This window comes from Eulemur rufifrons, chromosome 18, assembly GCF_041146395.1.
Source record: "Eulemur rufifrons isolate Redbay chromosome 18, OSU_ERuf_1, whole genome shotgun sequence".
NCBI classification, from domain to species: domain Eukaryota; kingdom Metazoa; phylum Chordata; class Mammalia; order Primates; family Lemuridae; genus Eulemur; species Eulemur rufifrons.
In genome coordinates, this window is record NC_091000.1 from 2,164,588 (window position 1) to 2,189,554 (window position 24,967).

The 24,967-nt window shown below is 46.5% G+C and overlaps 1 protein-coding gene across 2 annotated transcripts in view; it reads left to right on the forward strand.

Moving 5' to 3' along the window:
* Positions 1-24,967, forward strand: part of PALLD (palladin, cytoskeletal associated protein) — a 304,188-nt gene that overhangs the window by 258,623 nt on the left and 20,598 nt on the right. Inside the window, exons 10-15 of one of the 2 annotated variants that reach the window (XM_069493521.1) lie at positions 3,389-3,988; positions 14,077-14,212; positions 18,156-18,254; positions 19,744-19,794; positions 20,982-21,203; positions 24,777-24,926. In XM_069493521.1, coding sequence (XP_069349622.1) covers positions 3,389-3,988; positions 14,077-14,212; positions 18,156-18,254; positions 19,744-19,794; positions 20,982-21,203; positions 24,777-24,926 — 1,258 coding nt within the window. The remainder of the gene's footprint in view (positions 1-3,388; positions 3,989-14,076; positions 14,213-18,155; positions 18,255-19,743; positions 19,795-20,981; positions 21,204-24,776; positions 24,927-24,967) is intronic. The other variant, XM_069493522.1, reaches the window with a different exon arrangement.

A 24,967-nucleotide genomic window follows, 5' to 3' on the forward strand; every position in this document is an offset into this window, starting at 1 on the left:
ATGACTTCACTTGAGCCCAGGAGTTCGAGGCCGCAGTGAGCTATGATTGCACCGCTGCACTCCAGCCTGGGTGAGAGTGAGACCTTCTCTCTTAAAAACAAAAGCAGAAACAAAACTCTTGACTGATGATTCAGATCCTAAAGGCCCTGGATGCTATAGCTACAAAGAGGCATGAAAGTGAATAAAGTACTCAGGAGGGAGGTACGGCGACAGATTTTTTAGGTCACATGGAAGGTCAAGGTTCTTTTACATTGTCAGGCCTGTAGTGAAAGCAGCCAGGGACAGATTTAGGTTCTACCCTGGCTCTGCAGGTAACCTGCCCCGTGACCTTGAACCAGTTACTTACATCCTGGTCTCCCACGTATGCACGGACTCACGGTTGCTCAAAGCCCCGACAGTCTCATTTCCTTAAGTATTGAAACTTTTAGAATTGAAGAATGGCTAAAAGTGGGGAATTTCTTAGACTTTCTGAATTGGGAGTGTGGTGGAGAGGGGGAAAAAGCAGCTTGGAGGAGTTTGATGGATTAGGTGGGCAAAACCAAAGCTTTATACAATGTGGCACTCAGAGTGTGCTTGGCAACCGGGGCTCTCTAGACTCGTAACCTCGTTCTCATCCTTTACACACTGTTCACAAAACGTTCAATTCGATGTCATTTCCCTGTTTCATTTTCAGAGAAAGGACGGCAAAAAAAGGGGGGGTGGGGACTGGAGAAGTGATGAATTTTTTATAACAGATAGCTTCTAAGTAATTTTCAAAAGCTACAGACAACCTTGCCTTTCTGGTCCCTGTCATTCACTTGGCCCTTTTATCTCTGTGAAAATCAACTTTTATAAAAATAACTTAGGCCGTGTATGGCGCCTCGCATCTATAAGCTCAGCACTTCGGAAGGCAGAGGCAGGAGGATCACTTGAGGTTAGGAGGTCGAGACCAGCCTGGACAACATAGTGAGACCTTGTCTCCACAAAATTTTTTTTAAAACATTAGCTGGGCATGGTGGCCTATAGTCTCAGCAACTCAGGAGGCTGTGGCAAGAGGATCAGAGCAATCCTGTCTTTAAAAAAAAAAAATTGTAATAAAAATAACGAGAACCGAGAAAATTGTACATTTACATCACATCAGAATCCAGCTGTCAAATCCATTTAACTCTAGTGTTTAAAAAACATTATCCTTTGCACAGAAATCAAGTCCGACACTTGAAGATTCAGAATGTGTGTTTTTACTCTTGCCTCCCTCCCCTTCCAATCCCCTGCGTGTTCTGTTCTTCACCCAGTGCGGGACCACGGAAGAACGGGGAGCCAGAAACCCTGGCACAGCTCTTCAGGCAGGGTGTACCAGCAGCCAGGTCCTTAGAATGACGCTTCATTTCTCGTGAAATGCTACCTTGATAATTTCTTGAACTATCACTTCTTACTAAAAGTAGTACGTCAGCAGCTTTAAGCCCACTTGGGCAAACTTGAGGGTTCTTTTTAATGCCCAAATGAGTGGGCTGACCACACGGAAAACCAACATACGGCTGGTCTGGGCTTTCCTGCCCTGCTTCTTCAAAGGCCAGCTCCTGGGAGCAACTCCCCAGTCCTGGGCAGAGGCATCCTGGCTCCAGGTGCAGGGCACGACACGGTGTCTGTGGCTGCCTCAGCAGAGCCACCACACACAGCTCTTTGCCGCTGCCAGGCCAAGCTTACAACACCTCAGCACGCAGCTGTGGCTGTGGGCACCGCGAGCCCAGGCGGGTACAGGGTGGGGAGCGGTGGCTGTGGGGAGGGCCACACAGATCACTTCCAGGCCGGGTGAAGAGTTGATGAGCATTTCGGGAAGAGAATGCGTTTTACCATAGCTAGGAAATGGGAAAGAGATGGTCAAGGCAGGGACATCAGGAAGGAGCATTTGGGGACTCAGATGAGAGTGATGGATACCGGGTTTTAGAGCTGGTGGGTGGTTTTTATGAGTTCTATTCCTGGGCCAGTTCTAAATACACAAATGCAAGAGCACATGTGCTGGACAGTCTGCCCAGACCACAGAGACATCTGGAACTTGGGGCAGTGGCGAATCCCAGCACTGGCCTGGCTGCTTTTAAAACACTGAAATTAACTCAACAGAACCCCACAAAGTTCTTTGTTGTTCGAGTCTTTGATGCCCTGCACGCATTAAGAATAGAGAACCACCTTCTCTTTATACCTTTCAGTACCCAAGAAAGTTTCTGTCTTTTCCTGGATTTAAGTGTAATCACTTTACTGGAGAATCATAGAAGGTGATGGGAGACACAGGAGGGAGAATGGAATTTGCTGATGTTCCCACACTAGTAACACTTGATAACACGCCTAAATCTTTTCTGACTTTTTATAAGCAGCTTCAATTGTTTTTATTGCTGAGTTTCTAAAAGCTTGATTTTTGAAGATTAAATGCCTATGGATAAGACAGTTTGGGGTTTTTGTTTTTCAGTTTTAAAAGGTTTTAAGGTTAGGCGCATAGCTTTGCTATTCGTAGAATTGTTTGTTTTATCTGCTTTTATAGTGCCACCTTCTGTTTCAGTTTCTGTTGAGGTTTTTTTTTTTTTTCCTGACAGCCATTGCTCCCTTTGTTTACCTGATACAAATAAAGGAAAATATGTACAATATTAGATGTACAATTGAGCTAAACAGGGAAGCTTTTGAATAAAAGAGTGAGATATTTGATAATTGCTAGCTGCTTACTTTTATTCCAAAAATTAAAATTCAGACTATCTCTTCTCAATGGAAAATATTTGGGCAATTAAATCTACATTACAAAATTAATTTGCTATTGCTTATTGAACACCTACATGTTAAAGATAGATGTCATTTGCTTGCATGTATTTGAGATATAGCATACAATATTGGTTAGTATTAAGGTTTGTATAAGTAACTGGCAATTCAGGGTTTACTACTAAAATTGTGCATATAATACAGACTTTTTTAGGGAACAAATGCAGAGATGAAAGCAGATCTTTAAAAAGGGCAGCGTGTGGTATTTCCTGAACGCAGAGTTGACAGCACCGAAGTAGGCAAATTGGACTAACCTAAATCTTCCAAAATTAACTTCAGTCAAGTGGTGTTTTTCTTTTAATTTTCTCATTCTGATAGAATTCTTTTTGAAAAAATTGGCCACAAGTGAGAGAACTCAAGTCGAAAAGTTTTTCTCTTACTACCTCTGGTTCTGTTAAAATAAAGCATGGCCCCTGAAGTCAGACGGAATTCCCATCAGGACCTGTAGACTGGCTCGGACCATCTGATGTCGAGGTCACATCAGACGCTGGGGGAAGCCATCATACTAGCTGACTGCCCGAGCTCCCCGCGCCGTCCTCCCTGCGTGCTCTGGCACGAATGTTGCTGACGTTCCCTCTGAATGTGTCCTCTCTCTCTCTCTCCCCAGGGACCCTCTGAAGCTCCAGCAACTGCAGAGCCAAGTCCGCCTGGAGCAGGCGGCCAGCGCGCGGCACGTGTCCCCGCCCGTGCCCGAGCCCTGCGTGTCACCCGCGCCCATGAGCGCGCTGGCCTCCCGCGCCGCCGCCGCCATGCAGTCCTCCGGCTCCTTCAACTACGCGCGCCCCAAGCAGTTCATCGCCGCGCAGAACCTGGGCCCCGCGTCCGGCCACGGCACGCCGGCCTCCAGCCCCAGCTCCTCCAGCCTCCCGTCGCCCATGTCCCCGACGCCCAAGCAGTTCGGCCGCGCGCCGCCCTTCGCACAGCCCTTCGCCGAGCCCGAGGGCCCCTGGGGCCCGTCCTCGCTGTCGCCGTCGCCCCCGCCGCCACCGCCCCCGGTCTTCAGCCCCGGCCCGGCCTTCGCGGGGCCCGACGTGTTCCCGCTGCCGCCGCCGCCGCCCCCGCTCCCGAGCCCCGGCCCGGCCGCGCCCTGCCCCGCGCGCCTCGGCCCCGGCCAGACGCCCGCCGCCTTCCTGAGCGCCCTGCTGCCCTCGCAGCCGCCGCCCGCCGCCGTCAACGCCCTGGGGCTGCCCAGGGGCGTCACCCCCGCGTGAGTGACACGCCCCCCCATGCCCACGCCAGCGCCCGCACCCGGGAGGGCCGGGGAATGGCTCCCACGGTTCCCTCCATCCGAGCTTTAATCTCGCAGCGCAGCGGCTTTGCCGAGCTGTTGCGTGGCCGCCTTGCCATTACCAAGATCCACTCTCTACGCTGCGAATTGAACGCTATAAAATTCTTACCAGGAAATATTCAAACTCTATGCAATGCTCCTAATAATTACGAAGAGGGTAGCGGCCTTACCTACCACGTGGGGAGCCTTGTGCCAAGCAATTCGCATATATTATTTCGCTTGGTACAACATTGCAAAGAGGCACCCTTGCCCCCGCGTAAACTGAGGATTCCAGTAGTTAAATAATTTTCCCAGGGGCACGTGGTCACTAAAGTGAGATTTGAACCCATGTTGTCCAATTTCCAAAGTCCATGCTCTTACCCCCAAAATGTGTGTCTTAATATCCCACACTAGTATGACAGATGTGGGGAGTTTGGTTATGAAGTATACTTAGTGTTTTTGAAAAACCCAAATTAACAGAATTAAGAAATAAGCCTTTACATGCGTCTAGTGATTGACTGGAAGGGGCAAAAAACATGTGAATGTCTGTATGTTGTCATGCAAACAATGAGGTGCCTGCAACGTGGTGAGGACACACTGGTGCCAGTTCCGCCTCTGGCCATCAGTGTCTCCGGTTAGATTATAGGGCTTTTCCAGCTCAGGTTTTTATTTGCAGATGATCTGCTGTCTGTCTCTTCTTACATCACGGTGATCACGTGGCAGCTCTATGAAATCTTTGCAACAGAAAATCTTTGAGGATAAATAAGATGACATCTATAAATGTACACTGAAACCTTCAAAAGAAATATTGTACAGGTGTTGGGCATGTTTTATTGAAGAGTAAGATGAATAAAAGCTAGCACTTACTCATTTTACTGAAGATTTCAAAAATGAGTAAGTGCTAGCAAAAGTCAAGCCACTGCCCGTATCTCAGCTCTCCCTGCTGAAATCCTACTCGGCTTGCCAGAGCCCAGTATTGTTCAGAGGGAAGAGGAGGAACCCCTACTAAAGAATAAAAAGGCCAGGCGCGGTGGCTCACACCTGCAATCGTAGCACTCTGGGAGGCTGAAGCAGGAGGAGCCCTTGAGCTTAGGAGTTGGAGACCAGCCTGAGCAAGAGCGAGATGACCCCTTCTCTACTAAAAATAGAAAAATTAGCCGGGCATCCCAGCTCAAGGGCCTGTAGTCCCAGCTACTTGGGAGGCTGACACAGGAGGATCACTGGAGCCCAGGAGTTTGAGGTTGTAGTGCCTACGATGATGCCACTGCACTCCACCTGGGGTGACAGAGCAAGACTCTGTCTTCAAAAATATAAAAATGAGAAGACCTTAGAATTCAAGTTTTTTTTTTCCATTCATATGTAAAATTTCCTTCGCTGGGATAGACTAACAGACTAATGCCACCCACCATAAAGACAAGCATTGCCCTGTGTGGCCTTGGCTGGGTCTGTCAGGAGCTTCAGGTGGCAATGCCTTATTTCATCGGGCACTTTCTAAATGTTGATTATGTAAGTTTTATGTTTGAAATCTGGCTTCTTCTCAAACCCTTATTTGAAAAAGCAGAGTCAAATGAATAGGTAAACAAATAAGTCACATAAAGAAGCCAGATATAGTGCAGGAATGATGTGACAGTGGGCTTCTGTTGAACGTTGAGTCACTCAGCTTGATGAGGAAAACCTTTGTCTCTGTCCTCCCCTTTTCTGTTTGAGCTGCTATTAGCTGCAGTATTGTCTTGTCTAAAAGAAGCTAATTATCAGAGAGACTCAAAAAGTGGGAGTTTGTTGTATGACAGTTTTTCTGTCCTCTCTCATTAAAAGGGTACCAAATCCGGCTTCCTAGGAAGATAAATATCAATAATCTGTCCTAATATTTCTCATATGGAATTTGATCAAAGATTAGTTTTTTCAGAGGAGTTGGGTGGTCATGCCTTTTATCATTTTAGGTAGAAATAGTGACTTATTCTGATCTCCGACTTTGAGACCCCCAAGGAGATAAGCAGAGGGCCACCTCAAGTGACAGGAGCACTTGCTTCTTGTCACCATCTCTCACAGTTGCTCCTTTTATGGAGTCAAAATTGTTACCACAAGAGTCCAGTAGTTCCTGCCATTTCTTAAAAACTAACGGGGAAATCATGCTGATTTTGTGGCCATGGAAAATGCACCCGAAGATAGTTAAGTGCTGTAACATCAAAAATAAGTGACAACGCCAGACTGCAGATTTTTAGCTTGGTGCCAGCCCAGTAAGACATTATTATGTGGTTACGCTTTTGTCTTCAAGGAATTTTCCTGTTGCTAAATCACACACACTTGAAGAATTCATTCTCTCGGTTTGACACAAGTGACTTGAAACATTCTTTTCCTCTGGCACACTGTGGAGCCAGTCATTCGCATTCTGAATTAAAAACAAAAATGTTGCTATTTATCTATCGTAATAATCCAGATAATTTGCCAAGCGTCCCTTTCAGGACTGCCATGACTAACTGGCATTCTTGAACTTGTAGGATCTGCCAAATTATTGTCAAATTTATATTTTCAATGCCACTTATAAGTGTTATTTCTTTAGCTAGATGGCTTGGCCTCATATTTAGTATGTAAACTGCCAGCAAATAGATTCATTACACAGGACTCAGTGAAGTAGAAAAGTAGAAATTCATTAGGTTTGTTCACAAAACAGTTTTACCAAAATCTTTTTTCTTTTTCTTTTCTTTTCTTTTTTTTTTTTTTTTGAGACAGAGTCTCGCTGCTCTGTTGCTAGAGTGCCCTGGCGTCAGCCTCGCTCACAGCAACCTCAAACTCCTGGGCTCAGGCGATCCTCCTGCCTCAGCCTCCCGAGTATCTGGGACTACAGGCATGCTCCACCATGCCTGGCTAATTTTTTCTATATGTATTTTTATATGTCCATATCATTTCTTTCTATTTTTAGTAGAGACGAGGTCTTGCTCTTGCTCAGGCTGGTGTCGAACTCCTGAGCTCAAACGATCCGCCCACCTCGGCCTCCCAGAGTGCTAGGATTACAGGCGTGAGCCACCTCACCCAGCCCCCCCCAAAATCTTAAATATAAATTACCGATATCTTAGTTTTCTTAACCATCAGTTGCATACTTGCTGTCTTACTCTGTGTGTTTAGCATTGTTATTTCAATCTGGACAAAGGTGGTTAGTATGTACTAAGTTTCCCCACAGTCTGTGGAGACAGAGTTCTGTTTCTCAGACGTCTGGGTGGCAGAGGTCAAGGCAGGGGACAAAGGCCATGTATGCCAGTGATAAACCACAAAGCCAAGAAGGCAAAAGACGGCGGGACTCTCTCCAACTTGTAGCCACAGCGTGCGGCTGTTGGTTCATTGCCATTTGGGGAACTTCTGTCTAAGTTTACTGGGGTCCCTGGCAGAGAAAATATCACCTTGCTCAAAGCTGTTGACAGACACAAATACGAAGTTGACCAAATCTTTTAGATGGAGGCAGTGAGGAGAACATGCCTTAGAGAGAAATCTGTTTGCACTCTTATAAAATTAACATCATGTACTCCCCTCACTGTCGCTGAGAGTGTGACAGCTTCCCCCGCCATGGTCCTGTTCCGCCCTGTAGTACCTCGGCGCTGCCAGACGGTGGGAACCCACAAGGTTCGGCAGCGCCCCGGGAGCACAGGGCAGCGTCTGTCTCTGCTGGGCTGGGCGGCAGTGCTCATCCCAAGGGGCGACCAGATCCGGTCCACCCCCGAGAGCCAGCCTGGCGCTGTGTCTTTTGCCCACCTTCACGTTCTCGGAGCCTGTGCTCACGGGGGTCGCCACCTGGCCACGGTGCTGCGTGTTCTATACTCTAGCTGCCTCTCTTATGGCCCATGACTGTCACAGGTAGGAGCGTGTGTCAGTAGGAGCCTCTGTGCGGTTGTGTGAATGAGAGCTTTTATCCTGCAGGCCCCTGGCTCTTCCCAGACAGGATCTCATTGTCCCTCCTTCTCCCTGATAGAAAGCAGGTAGGTGGGGGCTCTGTTACCATTCTACATCCAAGAGGCGAAGGGATTTCCCCGGGTTCTGGACTAAGCCTGAGCAAGGAGGAAACAGTGGGACCTAGCCTGGGGTGTAGTGCCTCGGCTGATCTCCAATCAACTGATGTCTAATATTTCTTGATTAAAGAAAACCATTGGCAGAAGCAACAAAATTCCCCAAGTTTTAAGGAAAAGTTTTTAATAAACTTAGCTGTAATTTTTAATTCACGATCCACGGCATTTTAGACAATTTTTAAGTCAAGACAGTGGTTAGGTGGTAGCCGGCCGAAAGAACCCACCAGACGGACGCTGCCGTGGGCTCTGCAGACGGTGGTTCATCCCTGTCCCTCTCCCTGTCAGGAAACAGGGGGGGGGGGCTCTGCATTGTCCATGAGAGAACAGAGAAGGGGTTGGGGGCATGTGCCCAGATACTGTTACTGTGCTCCTCAGGGCCCAGTACTCTAGGGGATGCCACAGAGCTCCAGCCAGTCCTGGCAGGCGTTCCCGCCACGTCCGCAGAGCCGTGACCGGGTCGGGGCCGCCTCTGCCCAGGGGCGGCTCAGACCCGCGCAGTCCTGGCTGCTCTGTGCCAGGTTGTGCACCACCTAGGTGCCTTTGTTATTTTATTTTTCAGAGAACCGAAATATGAAGAGAATTTAATATTAGAATAACATTATCTATTTTCCTTTAAATATGTGTTCAAGATACATTTTTTTTTTTTTTGACTTAACAGCTTTGGCTTCATAATAAAATTAAATTAAAAAAATAGAACTGGCATCCAAAAACTCAGTGTGTATATCTTGGGCCCTTTTATGTATTAATTCACATATGACATTCTTGAGTATAGGAGATACCCAAATGCCAGCATGTGAATGAGTTTGCTCCCTGAAAGTCCGTGGCTGCCCTCAGGTCTCACTGAACGGGAGGGGAGGAGAATCGGAGGACTTTAGTAGAGAAAGAATCCTCTGGTTGCCAGGTAGGCACTTGATCTCTTCAATCAGTGTTGCACTCTGGAGATCTGAATTTCTGAAATCTACAAGATTGCCCCAGAGTAGTACGAGATGAGAAGGATGCTTTCGAGATTACTCAGTAGCTAAAGACCTCCTGGGATGTAGCGGTGGTTGAGTCTGGAAGATTTTACGTTCCAGATGCCTGTGTGTGTGTTTAAGATGTTTCCATCCCCACCGCACGGACATTGTTGTGAGTGGCGAGTGCCTTGCTGTGAAAGCCGGAGGAAACAGACCAGTAGTGTTTCCGCACAGTTGGGCCACGTGTGTACACGCGTGGGAAGCTGTCGTGAATTGTTTACTGGTAAAGGTTTGCCTCCGAGGATGCATTTTGGTGAAGAGTTCTGGTTTCAGTAATTGTTTACTGTGAATAGCATTTTATTGTTTTTAATTCTACAAATCATCATGAAGGGAGATGATGCCTTTGTCACCAGATACCCTTATTTCCTAATGATTTGCTGCTCTTCACTGAGCAAAAGTGGGCACCATGTGGGGGAGCAAAGCCACGGCCATCTCACGTTAACTCCAGCACAGAATCAGTTTTACAGGAAAACACACTCAGTTGCCAAAACTTTGCCTTAAAAACTTACGATCGCTTTCTTCCCTGGCACCTCCCCTTTTCCAGACACGCCATTTGGGTTTCTAACTCCAGCCTTACATGCTAACCCTGAGCCCTGTCCAGGACTTTGAACACAGTTTCCCAAGGCATTTTCTGAATGGCGTTAATCCAGTGAGATGTGCTTTCGGAAAAGAGGAGGAGGTTCCGTGTTAAAATAAGCGTAAGAGACACTGTCGTCCGTTCCTCTTCCCTTGGGGTTTGAGTGCCCATCTGCTGACCCTGCCGGGCTCGCTCTGGACCTGTGCCCCCGGCCCCCCCGCAGGTCTTCACGACTCCTGCCAGCCCCCGACACGTCCTTCCTTTTGTTCTTTTCCCTGCCTCTCTGCCATCCCACCGTAAAATGTCATTTTTGTAAGTACTGTGACTTAGTTTTGTTCAACCTTGTATTTCCACACCTAGAACAGAGCTGAGTACTGAAAGGCAATAAGGACTATTCGCACATTCTTGGAAACTCCAGTCAAGACTTCTTGGCATCTTTTTAAACTCCTTCCTCTCTTTCATTGCGTTTCCCGCGCCCGCCTCTGTGATTCACTTCCACGCTGGGCACTTTGTCGGCCTCTCCAGAGCCACTCCTGTGCCAGACACTGCTCTAAGTGCTTAAGACACACGAGTTCATGTCGTTTTCCAAATAACCCTATGCGATACATGCTATTAATATCCACATTTTAGAGGGGGAAACTGAGGCACACGGTCACTAGGTAACTAGCCCAAGCCACGCAGCTTTTAAGTGGTGAAAAAAAGGATTCTCGCTTCTGTGCCTTTCTTCATGCTGACTCTGAATTCCTTCCTCACTCCCTCCCTGCGTGTCCACATCCTCATCCTCTAAGGTGCCCTTACGAGTCAGGTATACTGAGAAACGCTGTCCAGGGAAGAGGACTTACTCTATATGAACAGACAGGTGTGTATTTGTCCAAGAGAACTTGTGGCTGTTCTAGAAAAACCAGTTCCCTGCTCCTCTCGTTTAGATGATCTATGCTGCCCTCGCGCCCCGTCCCTTCCCATCCGTGCCAAGAACACGGCTCTCGCTGTGGTCCGCCGGCAGGAGCGCAGCGCTGCCTTCTGTCATCACAGGCTGCCCTTTTACACAGCTGTGCACAGGGTAATAACGGGGACTTGTGTGTCCCCCGTCAGGTCTGCTATAACAGGAGGTAGCGACCTTTACTGGTACCTTTCAGGTGACTTCAAATCCTAGCTCTTCTAGTTCTCGGTTGTAAGGCTGTAGTCCCAAGCAGCACAGAACTGTACTTCCAAAATTGTGTGATTTCTGCTTGTCCCGAGCCTGACTTTGTGCATGTGGTCTGATTGCAGATGGCCCCGGCACAAATGCTGGCTGGGGAGGAAAGGTCGGGAGTGGAGAGACAGACCACATCCGTTCACTCGTTCCAGAAATAGTATCTGAGTGTCTGTTCACAAGCACTGTGATTAACAAAGGAGCCACGATGTTAAAAGCACACGTAGTAGGAGTGTGATAGGTGCTACGAGGAACACAAGCATGGCACAGCAATGAAAGGGGCAGACTGAGTCAGGGACATCCTTTCAAAGGGACATTAAACTGAAGGCTAAGTAACCCCAGGAAGAAGAGCAGGAGGGTGGAAGGGCTCCAGGCTCCGGAAAGCTAGCAAACTGCGCATGTTTTTGTCAAAGGATTGCGTGGTACTGAAAACTGAGGTTGTAAATAATTTCTATGGCTCTTACTGTCAACATATCTCAGGTTCGCTGCCCGCTCCTGAAATATCAAGATCAACTCCAAGTAAATAAGATACAACTTAAAGTTTGTTTGGAAGCAGGTGAGAGTGGGGAAGGGGGGATGGGTGAATTCACACCTAACGTGTACAGTGCACACTCTCTGGGGGATGGACACACTTACAACTTCGACTCAAACATTAAAAAATAAATTTACTTAACCAAAACATTTGCACCCCTGTAATATTCTGAAATTTAAAAAAAAATACCTTTAGTCATGCACTAATATTGGTTTCTTATCTTAAAAAATAAGTTTGATTAACTATTTCTTAGCCGTTACAAACACAGGATATGACAATATTTTATTTAATTTTTTCTTTCATGTCAACGTCTAGTGTCATCTTATTTGAACTTCAAGGGCAAATGACTAAAAAGGACAAACCTAGAAAAACAGGTTGTATCGGTTAGGATATTTTCCACTGTAGCTACCAGAAGACCCAACTCCAAGTAGATTAAACATGAAGTCAGAGTTTACTGACGTGACTTACTGAGCAAGTCTGGGGCGGGGCAGTTCCACGGTGGATTAACTAACACAGCACCCCAAAGGCGCTGTCGGGCCCGGCACTCTCCGTCTCACAGCCTGTCCTACTGGCACGTTACTGGTTCTCCTCATAGTCGTGAGTGGCTAGAGCAGGTTTTGGCATCGTATGTCTGACACTGGGAGCCAGTGAAGAAGAGGGGTGTTTCTTCCTATTCTTAGACATGGGAAATTTTTAGCCAGAGCACCTCACCCTCTCTCTCCCAGCTCCGGTCCCCCAGTCTCCTGGGCCAGAGCCAGAGCATATGCCTCTGGCTGAGGAATCGCATCCGGGGCACCGAGAGCATTCAAGTTGGCTTATATAAATCACCCCGAGTTTGGGGAGGGGATCACCTTCCTTCCCTAAGCACACTGAAGAGTGAACGCCCAACAAAGTCAGGAAAAGTTCAGCTCAGAAACAAAGGGGTGTGGACAAGAGGAAAGATGGCCAGGGTTAGGGTCAGGGTCAGGGTCAGGCTTGGGAGGACGGGGCCTCGGGAAGACCCAGGTGGCGGGTGCGGGCTGGGTGCGGAGCTGCTACGGATCCCCACATCTTCTACTGCAGCTTTAGCGACTCTTCTGTTCCCAGCACTGGTGGGTGAAACAGTAAGAAGCTGAGAGTTGGGGAACCCAATGCTTAGGTACATCCTTAACCTTCTGGCGCTTTCTACCGTATCAGTGAAGTGGTATAAGCATATAATCCCTTGGCATGTTTGCAGCAAACCTTTTTTAAACTTAGAAATAGCTTATCATGAAATACACAAATAGGGAAATAGGTATAATGTATATGTACACCTTAATAATACAATGAAATTCTTCCCATTTCTAGTACCTCTGAAGCCCCCACGTGACCCTCCCCAGTTGCATCCACTCCTCTCCTTGAGAGGCAACCACTACCCTGAATTTCTGAGTAAATCATTCTCTTCTCTTTATAGTCTTACTTTATAGTTTCCCTAAGTGTGTTTCTCAAACTTTTGCATGTATCAGAATTCACCGGGAGAGCTTGTCAAAACACAGATTGCTGGACCTCAACCCAGTTCTGATTCAGTGGTCTGGAGAGATGCCAAAAATGTGTGTTTCTCACAACTCCTCGGGTCACGCTGACACAGGGACTGTGCTTTGAGAACCACTGCCCTCGCACCAGACTGTTGAGCTTTTGCCCATTTATAAATGGAAGAGCATTATATATATTTTTCTGTGACTTGCTCAAATTTTAACTCAATTTTTTTTTTTTTTTTTTTGGAATCCAACTTTGTGGTGCGGGTGCGATGGGTCATTCGTTCCCCCATTGTCTAGTATTCCAGTTCTCATCCATCCCTGTCACTGCCCTGGGAGGGAAAGGGGGAGAAATAGGAAGTGACCTACTGGTGTCTAAGGCACCGATAGCAGCGGCTCCGCCCCCAGAGCATCCAGCCCTGGCTCACAGGCCCCGGCTGCTGTCGCTGTCGCCGGCCTTGAAAGGAAAGGTGCTGAGACGCGACCCGTCCCCAGAGCCCTGGGCTCTCCGGGCCGAGGCGGCTTGGGGCGCACCCCACAGCAGGGCCTCAGACCTCCGGAGCCCTCGGGCATAAAAGAGACCTTGCGTCACGTGACACTGGCCACCCCAATCAAATCGGGATCTAAGGGGACGGTACAAGCCTAACACTCGCATGGAAGGGGCTGGGCACTGTTGTTGCAGAATGAATTACGAAGGACCAGAAGTCTGAATAAAAGGATGAAAGAAGTATGTTCTCTCCCAGATCCTCCCAACACTCGTAGACGGATATGTTTCTATACCTGTTTTATAGGCGACGTTAAGAAACTTGCCCAGGTCACAAACCTAACACACGGTAGAGCCCAGATTTAAACCCAGGTCTGATCACAGATCACGTCATTCCTTCCCTTCCCGCCGCTGCCTCCCCGGGACTGAAACGCAGGCCTCTCCCGTCCCCGGCATTTCCCCACCGCTGGGGCCCGGTCCCCGCGTCCCAGGACTGTCCCTGAAACCCGGTTCCCGTTAGCGCGCCCGAACTGCCGATGTCGTGTTCCTTCCCGCGACAGCTGCGGCAGACGCGGCAGAGGGCAGTGACGCGCGGACACCCTGCACCGTCTGGGGGGACCCGAGTGTCGCACGGGGAGTCACCGGCCCGACAGCTGAACACTGCCTGTGCTTTGTCCCGCAGGGGGTTTCCAAAGAAGGCCAGCAGAACGGCTCGCATAGCCTCCGACGAGGAGATTCAAGGCACGAAGGACGCCGTCATTCAAGACCTGGAGCGGAAACTGCGCTTCAAGGAGGACCTGCTGAACAACGGCCAGCCGGTAGGAGGGCGGCCGGCACGGCACGGCACGGCGGGGGGGGGGGGGGGGGGGGGGGGAGGGGGGGCGGGGCACGGCACGGCGGGGGGGGCACGGCACGGCGGGGGGGGCACGGCACGGCGGGGGGGGCACGGCACGGCGGGGGGGGGCACGGCACGGCGGGGGGGGCACGGCACGGCGGGGGGGGGCACGGCACGGCGGGGGGGGGCACGGCACGGCGGGGGGGGGGCACGGCACGGCGGGGGGGGCACGGCACGGCGGGGGGGGCACGGCACGGCGGGGGGGGGCACGGCACGGCACGGCACGGCGGGGGGGGGGGCACGGCACGGCACGGCGGGGGGGGGGCACGGCACGGCACGGCGGGGGGGGGGCACGGCACGGCGGGGGGGGGGCACGGCACGGCGGGGGGGGCACGGCACGGCGGGGGGGGGGCACGGCACGGCGGGGGGGGGGCACGGCACGGCGGGGGGGGGGCACGGCACGGCGGGGGGGGGGCACGGCACGGCGGGGGGGGGGGCACGGCACGGCGGGGGGGGGGCACGGCACGGCGGGGGGGGCACGGCACGGCGGGGGGGGGGGCACGGCACGGCGGGGGGGGGGCACGGCACGGCGGGGGGGGGGGCACGGCACGGCGGGGGGGGGGCACGGCACGGCGGGGGGGGGGGCACGGCACGGCGGGGGGGGGGGGGCTGCGCCCTCGCTGCACCGAGACCGGTTCTTGGGATACGTCCGTCCGTCCGCGGGATTGTTTTATTACTCCTGATCTGAGCATCCCTCTTGGTGGCTTGAATCTGGAGAAGAGCGGAAATGAAATGGCTCCTTCTGCTTGGCCTTCCCCGCCGCCTCCTGTTCCCGCAACCAGCCTGGGAGCGGGGACAGAGGGTGGGGAGGGAGGAGGGGGGCGCAGAACAAGGGAGCGAGGCCGATGCTCTGAACAGAGGGGCGCGGGGCCCACCCTGGCTGGGAGCGTGCTCTGGAATGGCGGGTGGGCTTCTCTCCGGAGCAGGGGCTGCAGTTCCAGGGCCAAAAGGGAGACTCTGGATTCTATGGTTTGTGTCGCTTCTACACAAAACACACCTTTCTAGGGAAACCTGCTCATCTCAGTTCCGTTCCACCAGATACCGATTCGGGGTCTGCAGGAACAACGCCTGTTCTGCGTCCAAGCACCAGGCCAGCCCCGCGCAGCCTCCGAGCTCGGCGCGCTCCGGGTGGCCTGGCCGCAGACGGGTCCTCGACCTTGTTCTAGTGCGTCAAAAAGCAAGGCGACCAAACGCAAGAAAAAAACTAATTACGTTTTTAGGCTACAGAATTGTAGAGGACACAGACAGAGCCGGTAAAAATGTATATATATGAGATGTTTTCACCACTGGAATGTTTCCTCATCAGTTTTGTGTTTTGCTGACCCTTTTCCTACAACATTGGAGTATTTTAAAGGGACAGGAAAAGCAAGTCCAGCAAGTAAGATTTCCCAGGTAAAGGCGAGGCGCCTCTTGTAGCTTTAGTATGGAATTGTAACCAGAAAAATTTGCCTGGCTCTTAAGTAGAAGAAAAAGACCTCTTTGTATAAAATCTCCTTCTCAAACACTTTTTTCAGAGTAGAAAGCTTGCTATGTTGATTAGGTTTTCTGGGAATTTTAATTATCAAGCACTAACAAATAAAAATGTGAGAACAGGCCACATCTGATTGGGAAGGCAGAGAATGGAGGAGAGGAGTGTTGAATTCTGATTTTAATTATTAGGGCATCTTAATCTGATTAAGGAAGATTAAAATTCTAATGAGTTTTGTGTTACTCATTTCACTGAGTATGGAAGATTTTCACAAAGGGAAGATATTTTCTCCTTGAAATAAGTGATTGCGTGTGTAAATGTACATACTTGGAAGTTTTCCCAGGCTCTGTCAACTAAAGCCTTTAAAAGAGTAAAATAAATACTTACGGGAACCTTTTCAAGCCAGGTAAAGGCATCTCTCCAGCTTTTTTCTTTTTGGGTGTTTATTTAAATATTCCTTATGGAATAAGATTCTCTTGGTTAAGCTAAGACTTTTATAAGCTATTATTCAATCACATTATGTACATTACATGTATATTTATATTTGTTATATATTTTATGTATCATATATAAGTATATAATATTTATATTTATCTGTTTGGCAGTGAATAACATTCACAATAAGTTCCATAGATATCCACATTTGAGAGCCTAAAAGGACAAGAAAAGTAAGGTTTCCCTTTTTAGAAAATGGGATTTTCAAACAACTTTTTCCTAATGTTACGTATTATTCTCTTATTTTTGGCTTCAATAGACAAAGGCTTGTGTATCCATGTGACATAGAGATTTAGAAACAAAACTGTCTTAGTAAGAACTGAGTCTATTTAAAAACAAAACTGCAGTAAATTTGGCTCCTAAGGGTAGGTGAAATAAATAGACATAAAATTGATATTTCTGCTCCTAAGGAACAGGGTGGAAATCGCTGCAGGCCTGCCTTTGACACTGATACAGTTCTCCATGAAAACATTAGGAAAGCTTTTTAAGAGAGCAGGTATTTAAAACTCTTTGAATTCATGATTTTTTTTTAACAGACGTGAGAAAGTTAATTTGAACACTAGCACACTGGACTGTGATGCTCCACGTGCCACTCAGACACCACCTCTACCTCGTCTTGTCCCCTGCCCTTTTTTTATTAAAAGAACTAATTTCAACTCCAGGACTATTTGTCATTTGGCACTCAACTTGTTTCACTTCCCGGTTTCAGCTGGGATTGGAACCAGCAATTACTGGAAATTGTAAATTTACCCAACATATTTTCCTGATTAGAGACTTTCCAATAGAATTTGCATCTACATTCAGAAGTTGGGAAGTTTATCTGAAATAGCTTCTGTACTTTTTTAAGATTCCGCCATACTAATTATTCTCTATTTCTAATCACACACTTGTTTGTAAAATGCCCCTGATGGGGTAGATGGTTTCTGAAAGCTCCTCCCAGACTCAGGATTCCAAGTCCCTTTAGAACCAACACTCAAGAGCAGGACTCACCCTAATACACAGAACACAAATGCTGGCGTTTCTCGTGTGTGAGAATGGCCCGGCAAAAACCGTTGGGGCCGAGCCCAAGTGCTGGTTGCTAGTTACAGACACACCGCCACTGCGTTTGCCTGGTGGGAAAGCCACCTGCCTCGGAGCAGGCCTGAACTGGGGACGTCAGCTCCGGCAAGCGTCTGTCTCCGTCCTGTTGCTGACTCAGCCACGTGCAGTCGTTCTCTGTGGGTCGTCACGTTTGCCTCCGTTCACCTGCATCCCCCAGCAGCCTGGGAAGTGCTCTGAGGGGTGAGAACCTCAAAGCAGAGAGGACAGTCCCCGCTAGCCGGTCGGAAACGTCCCTTAGCTGACAGTTACTGAGCGTGTACTATGTGTCAGACACTGTTAAGTGACTGATGGAATTGTTTCCATCTGTGATACCTGTTCTTTCATCTTCCTGCGCATCAGTGTCTTCTCCTTTGGAGGAGCTTTGTTTTTCCTGTCAGCCTTGGAGCCGACCGGGCTGTTCTGAAGCCTGTGGATGGCTAACAAAAATAACATTTCCTTTAAATTGTGCTGTGCTGTTTGCATATCTTTTTTCCTCTATGCTTTTCATTAAAGATAAGCACATGACACGTATTTGCTACGTGGCTTCTGCTTTGTGGCTTCCTGCTCACTTTGCACGGGCGCGGGGTCAGCCGGTGGCTCCCCGCATCGGGCCGTCAGGACGGGGGGAGGTGAAGGGCAGACCCCAGCAACCAGGGAATGAAACAGATGCCTTCACATACAGGTGTCTGAAGCTGGAGAGAGAACAGTTAATTACAGAAAACATCAAAACTTGCTTTGTTTTTTACTTTTTTTCATAAGCCATATGTAGTTATGACTTTTTTTTTTCTAATTTTGTATTTCTGTGCCGCCTTCTTTTGTCTAGAGGTTGACATACGAAGAAAGAATGGCTCGCCGACTGCTGGGTGCCGACAGCGCCACTGTCTTTCACGTTCAGGAGCCAGAAGAGGAAACAGCTAATCAGGTATTGTGTTCTCTGGATTTCTTGAAAAATAACAATTTTCTCCTTTCCCCATACTTTGCAAGGACACTATTCTTGGGATCAATTCTGTGGGAAGTAGGAAGCAAGTCACAGAAAACTGCATTAGTATCAGTCGGCCTCATAGCTAATGCTGACGGGGCACATACTGTGTACCAGATGTGTGAGGTCACTGATAGAATGACTTCCGTCAGCGACACCTGTTCTTTTTATCTTCCTATTTATTCGTTTATTCTCCTTTCAGGTATCTTCCTGTTTTTCTTCTCCTGTGCTTTAATGCAAAATAGTTTTCAATGACATTGTTTGCAAGAGCCAGTGTAGATTTCCCTGAACAACACGGGGGTGAGGGGCACCAACCCCCTGCACAGTTGAAAATCCACATGTAACTTGCGACTCCCCAAATAGCCTCCCGGTGACCAGAGGCCTTACCAATAACAGAAACAGCTGACTGACACATATTTTGTATGTTATATGTACTAGGCACTGTATTAATAAAGCAAGCTAGAGAAGAGAAAATGGTATTCAGAAAATCATAAATAGAAAACATATCTACTATTCATTAAGTGGAAGTGGATCATCATAAAGGTCTTTATCCTCATCATCACACTGAGTAAGTAGGCTGAGGAAGAGGAGGAAGAGAAGGAAGAGGAGGGTGGGTCTTGCTGTCTTCAGGGTGACAGAGGTGGAGGAAAATCCGTGTCTAAGTGGACCCTCATAGTTCACACCTGTTTCCTCCGAGGGTTATCTCTGCATTTTTAATATCCAGTCAAAGTAAAATATCTGTGTACAGAAAAGACTATGTCTTTATCTTCTTTCACATATATACGGATGCCCCTTAACTTAGGCTGGGGTTATGTCCTGGTAAACCCATCATAAGTTGAAAACACTAAGTCAAAAATGCATTTAATACACCTAACCTACCAAACATAGCTTGGCCTCGCCTACCTTAAGCACGCTCAGGACACTAGCATTAGCCTGCAGTTGAGCAAAGTCATCTAACGCAAAGCCTGTTTATAATAACGTGTTGACTGTCTCATGTAACGTATGGAGTGTTCTACTCAAAGTGAGAGACAGAGTGGTCGTAGAGTACTCGCGGTACAGTTTCTGCCACATGCCTGTCACTTTCGCACCACTGTAGGTGGGAGAGCACCTGGGGTTGTGAGTCTCTGATCGGCAGGGGATCTACCTGCTGTTTGTCACCTGCTCTCACCAAAAAGGTCACTTCCTGGGTGCTTTATAATCTCTACTGCTTCCATTGGGACTTTCCAGATACAGTCTCAAGCTAAAAGAAAGTTTTAAAACAAGTTTAAAGGATCAAGTAAACTCTCTCATGTCTATTGTCATCCTTCAAAATCTGAAAGTTTTTCTGTGCTAAAAATGGCTACCATAAACATTTCACTTAAAGAAAACTAGAAATCTTGCTACGTTATTATTTCTATCATTAGTCTTCACTTCTTTTTTTCTACCCTTACAGGAAATGGGGTCTCCTCATGCTTCTGTGGGGAATCCTCTGGATGGTCAAAAGGTTACGCTTTTCACCTTTCTCCTCTTGCTGTCCTTTCACCGAGTCCGTTTTCTTCTGTTCTTCCTTTTCGCCCTCGTGTCTGTCTTTACTGCCATGTATTATAAATGCTGCGACTAGTATCTGTTTTCATGTAATATCAGATGAACAGAATTACTGGAATATGATCAAACTTGAATTTAATTCGATCAGTAGATACTCTGAACTTTAAATCATTAAGCTTTTCATTTGTTATACCTTTCTAGGAGAAAAAATGGTAATTCTTAAATTGATTAATTTGATAGTAATCAGACAAAACAAAACAACTTGTAGTGTATTTTTTGTAGTTTTATTCATACCATTATATTTCTTCCTTCAAACTAACAAACTTTTTGAAGGATTAAATTCCTTTAAAGCACAGTTAAAATTATCTTTTATTTAATACTAAATAGAAAATATTTTACAATGGGCTGCCTTGTCTCCATTCCACTTTGCAGGCAAAAACACACAAAAAAACTTATAGGATTCACTTTAATCGCATCCTAGGATGTTGATGTGTTCTTTGCAGTTTTTTTAGCCAAAATTTTGACTGGACTGTCAGTCCTACTTTTTGTTCTGAACAGAGCGGGTTCCCAGTAGCCGCAGAGCTAAGGAGGGGCCCTGGGAGGCAGGGGATTGTTATCGGTGAAAAAAATAGTGGCACTTTTTTCCATTATTCTTTTGCTAAAACTCTATGCAACATTGCGGCTGCGTGCCACACGCACGGTTGGCCTTCGGGAGAGACGCGCCAGCCTGCGTCAGCTGTCATCCTGCAGAAAGAAATCAACGTCCCACTGCATTTTATGTTTATGAACAGTTTGGGAACACACAGCCTTTGCATTTGCCTTTTTCTGTCCTCCTCCCTCTTCCCCTGCCCCAAAAGAGAAAAAAACTCCACTCAGCTTTTGGGGTTTTTTCTTCCCCCTCTTTTCCTTTCTTTCTTTCTTCTTCTTCTTCTTGGATGATAGGGCTTGAAGACAATTTGAAATACCACATATACTCACTTCCAGATGTTTGTTTTACATGGAATTGAACTGGGCTCAGACTATGTTTGTAAGCTCTAGGGTAAAAATGTCCCTGTGTTCTCAGTGCCTTATGGGAGAGGGGTGGGATCAGGAGATGCATCGCACCACACGGCGTGGAGGCTGCTCATTACACTTGCTTTGATCCAGGAATACAAAGTCTCCAGCTGTGAACAGAGACTCATCAGCGAGATCGAGTACAGGCTGGAACGGTCCCCTGTGGACGAATCGGGGGACGAGCTTCCGTACGGGGAAGTGGCCGTGGAAAACGGAGTGGCGCCGTTCTTCGAGACGAAGCTGAAGCACTACAAGATCTTTGAGGGAATGCCTGTCACTTTCACGTGTAGAGTGGCTGGAAATCCAAGGCCAAAGGTGAGCTGAGAAAACGTAGTTGAAATTCCAACTTTTTTTTTTTTTTTTAATTTCAGCTTACCGTGGGGCTACAAAAGTCTAGGGGAAGAGTTTAGCTTCCAAAAGGCAGCACGTAGGCAGGAGGAAGAGACACAGACCACCTTTCTCAGTGCCCGCGACGGAAGTGTGTTCAGTGCTTTCGAGTGCAGGGCCATCTTCGGAAGGCATGAGAAACCAAAACGGGTGGTGTGGGGAGCGGCATTTGGGTTCGAAGAATAGAGGACAAAGAGACCCCAAATAACGGCGAGTGAATAATTAACAAGGAACTTTCACACCGATATTATTTACTCCTTACTGTCAGTCCCACTGCAAGTGACTAACCTGAACTCCGTGTGGTTATTAACTTAGCCGGTGAGTGGCCAGAGAATTAACCACTGGTCATAAAAACTTCACATCTTTAACGTACAAAACCAGGGCTTTCTACGTGTACCAAGGGAGGTGGGGTGAGGAATGCTGTTTAGGACGGACAGTCAAACTTCCGACGCCGTGGAGGACAAGGCTGACCGGGATGGGAGCCCCGGCCACACAGACAACGGACGTGCCGGGTAAGGACCTGCCCTCTCTACAGGGCGACTGGAGCAACTGCTCACTAGCCCAGCAAAGCCATCAACAGCAGTACATTTTCCCTAGGGCTCCAGTGAAAAGAATGAAAAAGGCGAGAAATTAAAACCCTCAAATTACACTATCACATGATATAGAGCCAAAAGTGTAGAAATTAATACAAAATTAAGTCCTGGTCGATTAAAATCCTTAGAAGCAAGCAAAAAGTGTCCTATATACTTGGATAGCTTGAGGCGTATCAGACTTCGACAGGGCAGAAGGGAGGAAATGCAACTGAACATTAGTTCATGATAAAAACTTACAAACCCTGAGGAAATAAACAACCATGAGAGTCAACAGTGCAAGAAACAGGAAAACAGAAGGCCGAGTATTGCACAATATTGGACAATGTTAAAGAGGTTCTAAAATAACTATATTTAAAGTAATGAAACAATTTAAAAAGGAATAGAAACCATAATGAAAGAACAGGATAGTACCAAAACTGTAGATTTATAAAATAAGCATATACAAATGAAAAATAGTCACTGAAATTAAAAGTTTAACAATGGTGTAAAAGAGCTGAAATGAGAGTCAAAATGGAAGAAAGGAAAGTGTTATGAAAATGCCCGACACTCTTAGGCATTAATTTCCTACAGCTCCATGCACTGTTTTGTTTTCGTAATAATGTATGTTTTACCATCATACTTTCCTTAAAACTGAATTCCAACCCCATAGTCAGAGAAAGAGAAAAGAAAATAGCCTTAAATTTTCAAACTTTTATCCACTTCTGATAAAATGGGACTTTCAAAATAAAGTCTATTACTATAGAAAACTTCTTTACCATATTCTTGGCATAATTTGGATAATAGCTGTGTATTCACAATATGATATCAAATGTATTAAAAATAAATTTACAGCTTATGAATGAAATTTGACAAGACATTATGTCTTGAACTTCTCAAATATTCACAAAAAGATCCCACTTATTTTTAAACCATACTCAAGGCTTAAGATTCTATTCTCATAGAATACTACAGTTCACTTGAAAGATGGGCGTTTGTTTTTTCTCATACAAATTTAAGTGTTTCACAGGCTTAAGAGGCTTCATTATTTCAAACTTTTTATCTTCAGATTTTCCTCTTTCAGCCTTCCTTCTGCTCTCTCGCCCTTCTCCCCTGGTTTGTTAAAGAACTGTCTACTTCTGCATGTGTTATATAGATTACATTAGGATTACTAAAGCATGGAATGAATACTCATTAAGTTTAAAGAAATGCATTCTTTTCTTAGCTTATTTTTAAATAAAAAAAATTATTCCTCCCTTGGAATGCTTGTTCTCACTGAGACCTGGGAAGATTGAAAATAATTTCTAATTTACCCCGTTTTCATTCTTATACCCTTCCTCTCCCCCGCCATTAGTAGTCTTGGTAACAATTTTGGAAATATTTCTTAACTCTTATTTCAAAGTTGTATTCCACGTTTAAGGGAGATTAAAAAATATGATTAAAGGAAAGAAATAACTCTCAAGAATTGGCATGATGGCAAGAATGCAAAAGGCAGAAATTGTGTACTAATTACAACTTCTTTGTTCCATCAGAAATAATCAACCACCACAAAGAATACGATAATTATGAAGTATGATGGTTTATATAATTTTTAGAACTGAAAGTTATTAGTCTAGTTGATGATTTTTAGGTTCTAGAGATTAATAAAGAAAATTTTCTGTAAATTTGGAGCTATCTGAAAAATAGGAGTTGGAAAAGTTATAACAGTCAGATCCTGATAATTCATGCATTTATTTAGTGCTATATGTATTTCTAGCCTTGTCCCATCTTAGGAATGTAGGTTTCAAAAAGATTTTTCAGATTCAAATACTTTGACAGAGAGTTGAATTTGAATGCCACTTTGTGTTCTCAATTTGCATATTGATTTACATTAAGGAAGAAATTTATTTTAAAAACCAAAGGATCTAAAGTAGGTTTCTTTTGCTAGGAATCAGTTAGAAATGCTTTTGGTTGCAAGGAGCAAAAATGACAAAAAACTTGCTGTGGCTTAAAAAAACAGAGGGTTTATTTTCTTACCTAACAGTAAGTCTGGAGGTATTTGGATGCAGGAATTAGTTCAGCATCTCAGTTCTGTTAGGGCTGCTGGCACTGTGACTCATTATAATGGGCTCACCTTTCACCTGTAGTTCATAGGCTAAGTCCAAAATAATAGCAAAACATCAGACATCCTTGGACCAATGGTTTTGTGTAAAGGGAAGGGAAGGAAAGAGGATCTATAGAAGTAGTTGGACCACTTTAAAAGTTTTATTTAATCAAAATTTAGTTTTACTTTATTTTTCACAATTTTTTATCAACCCAAGTTATAGATCTGAAAATTATTGTACTTTTCAATACATTGTGGGTTTTTTTGTGTTTTGTTTTGTTTTAACATAATGAGGAGAGCTGTCACGCTCTCAACCTGCAGTCACATGCTGGTTGGTCTAGAATTAAAACAACAGTGAATAGTGTCCCACCCTCACCAGCCCTGAACTGTGCCCGCCCACCCTGCTGCCCTCTGGTTTGTCAAACACAGTCCAGTAGAATGATGAGAGTTTGGGATCTCTTCTTGGTCTCTAAGACGACCTTTTATCTTTACAAGACATATGTTTTAACTGCCAGTCCATTTGAGGAAAGAAAGAAGCAAAAAGAAAAATGCCAACAACGCCACCTGACAGCAGTGACCACTGCCCAAATTCAGTACACGTCCTATCATATCAATAACATGTGGGTGTAATACCATATGAAAAACAAAAAGAGAATATATAATTTTTTAAATGTAAAATGCAATTGAACTTGTTTGCTACCTGCTTTTTTTTCACTGAAAAATTAATTTCCTATTCAGGTATTTGGTTTAACATTTCAACATGAAAACTCAGCAGAGCACAATGTGATTATTTTCAGTCCTCCCAACAGAGTAAGACTACACACACCTGAATCTTGTCTCCTTGCACAGATCTACTGGTTCAAAGATGGGAAGCAGATTTCCCCAAGGAGCGATCACTACGCCATTCAGCGAGATCTCGACGGGACCTGCTCTCTCCACACCGCAGCCTCCACCCTAGACGACGACGGAAATTACACCATCATGGCTGCAAACCCTCAGGTGAAGGAGGGGGACAAGTCTGGGCTCAGTTCTGTGTCTGG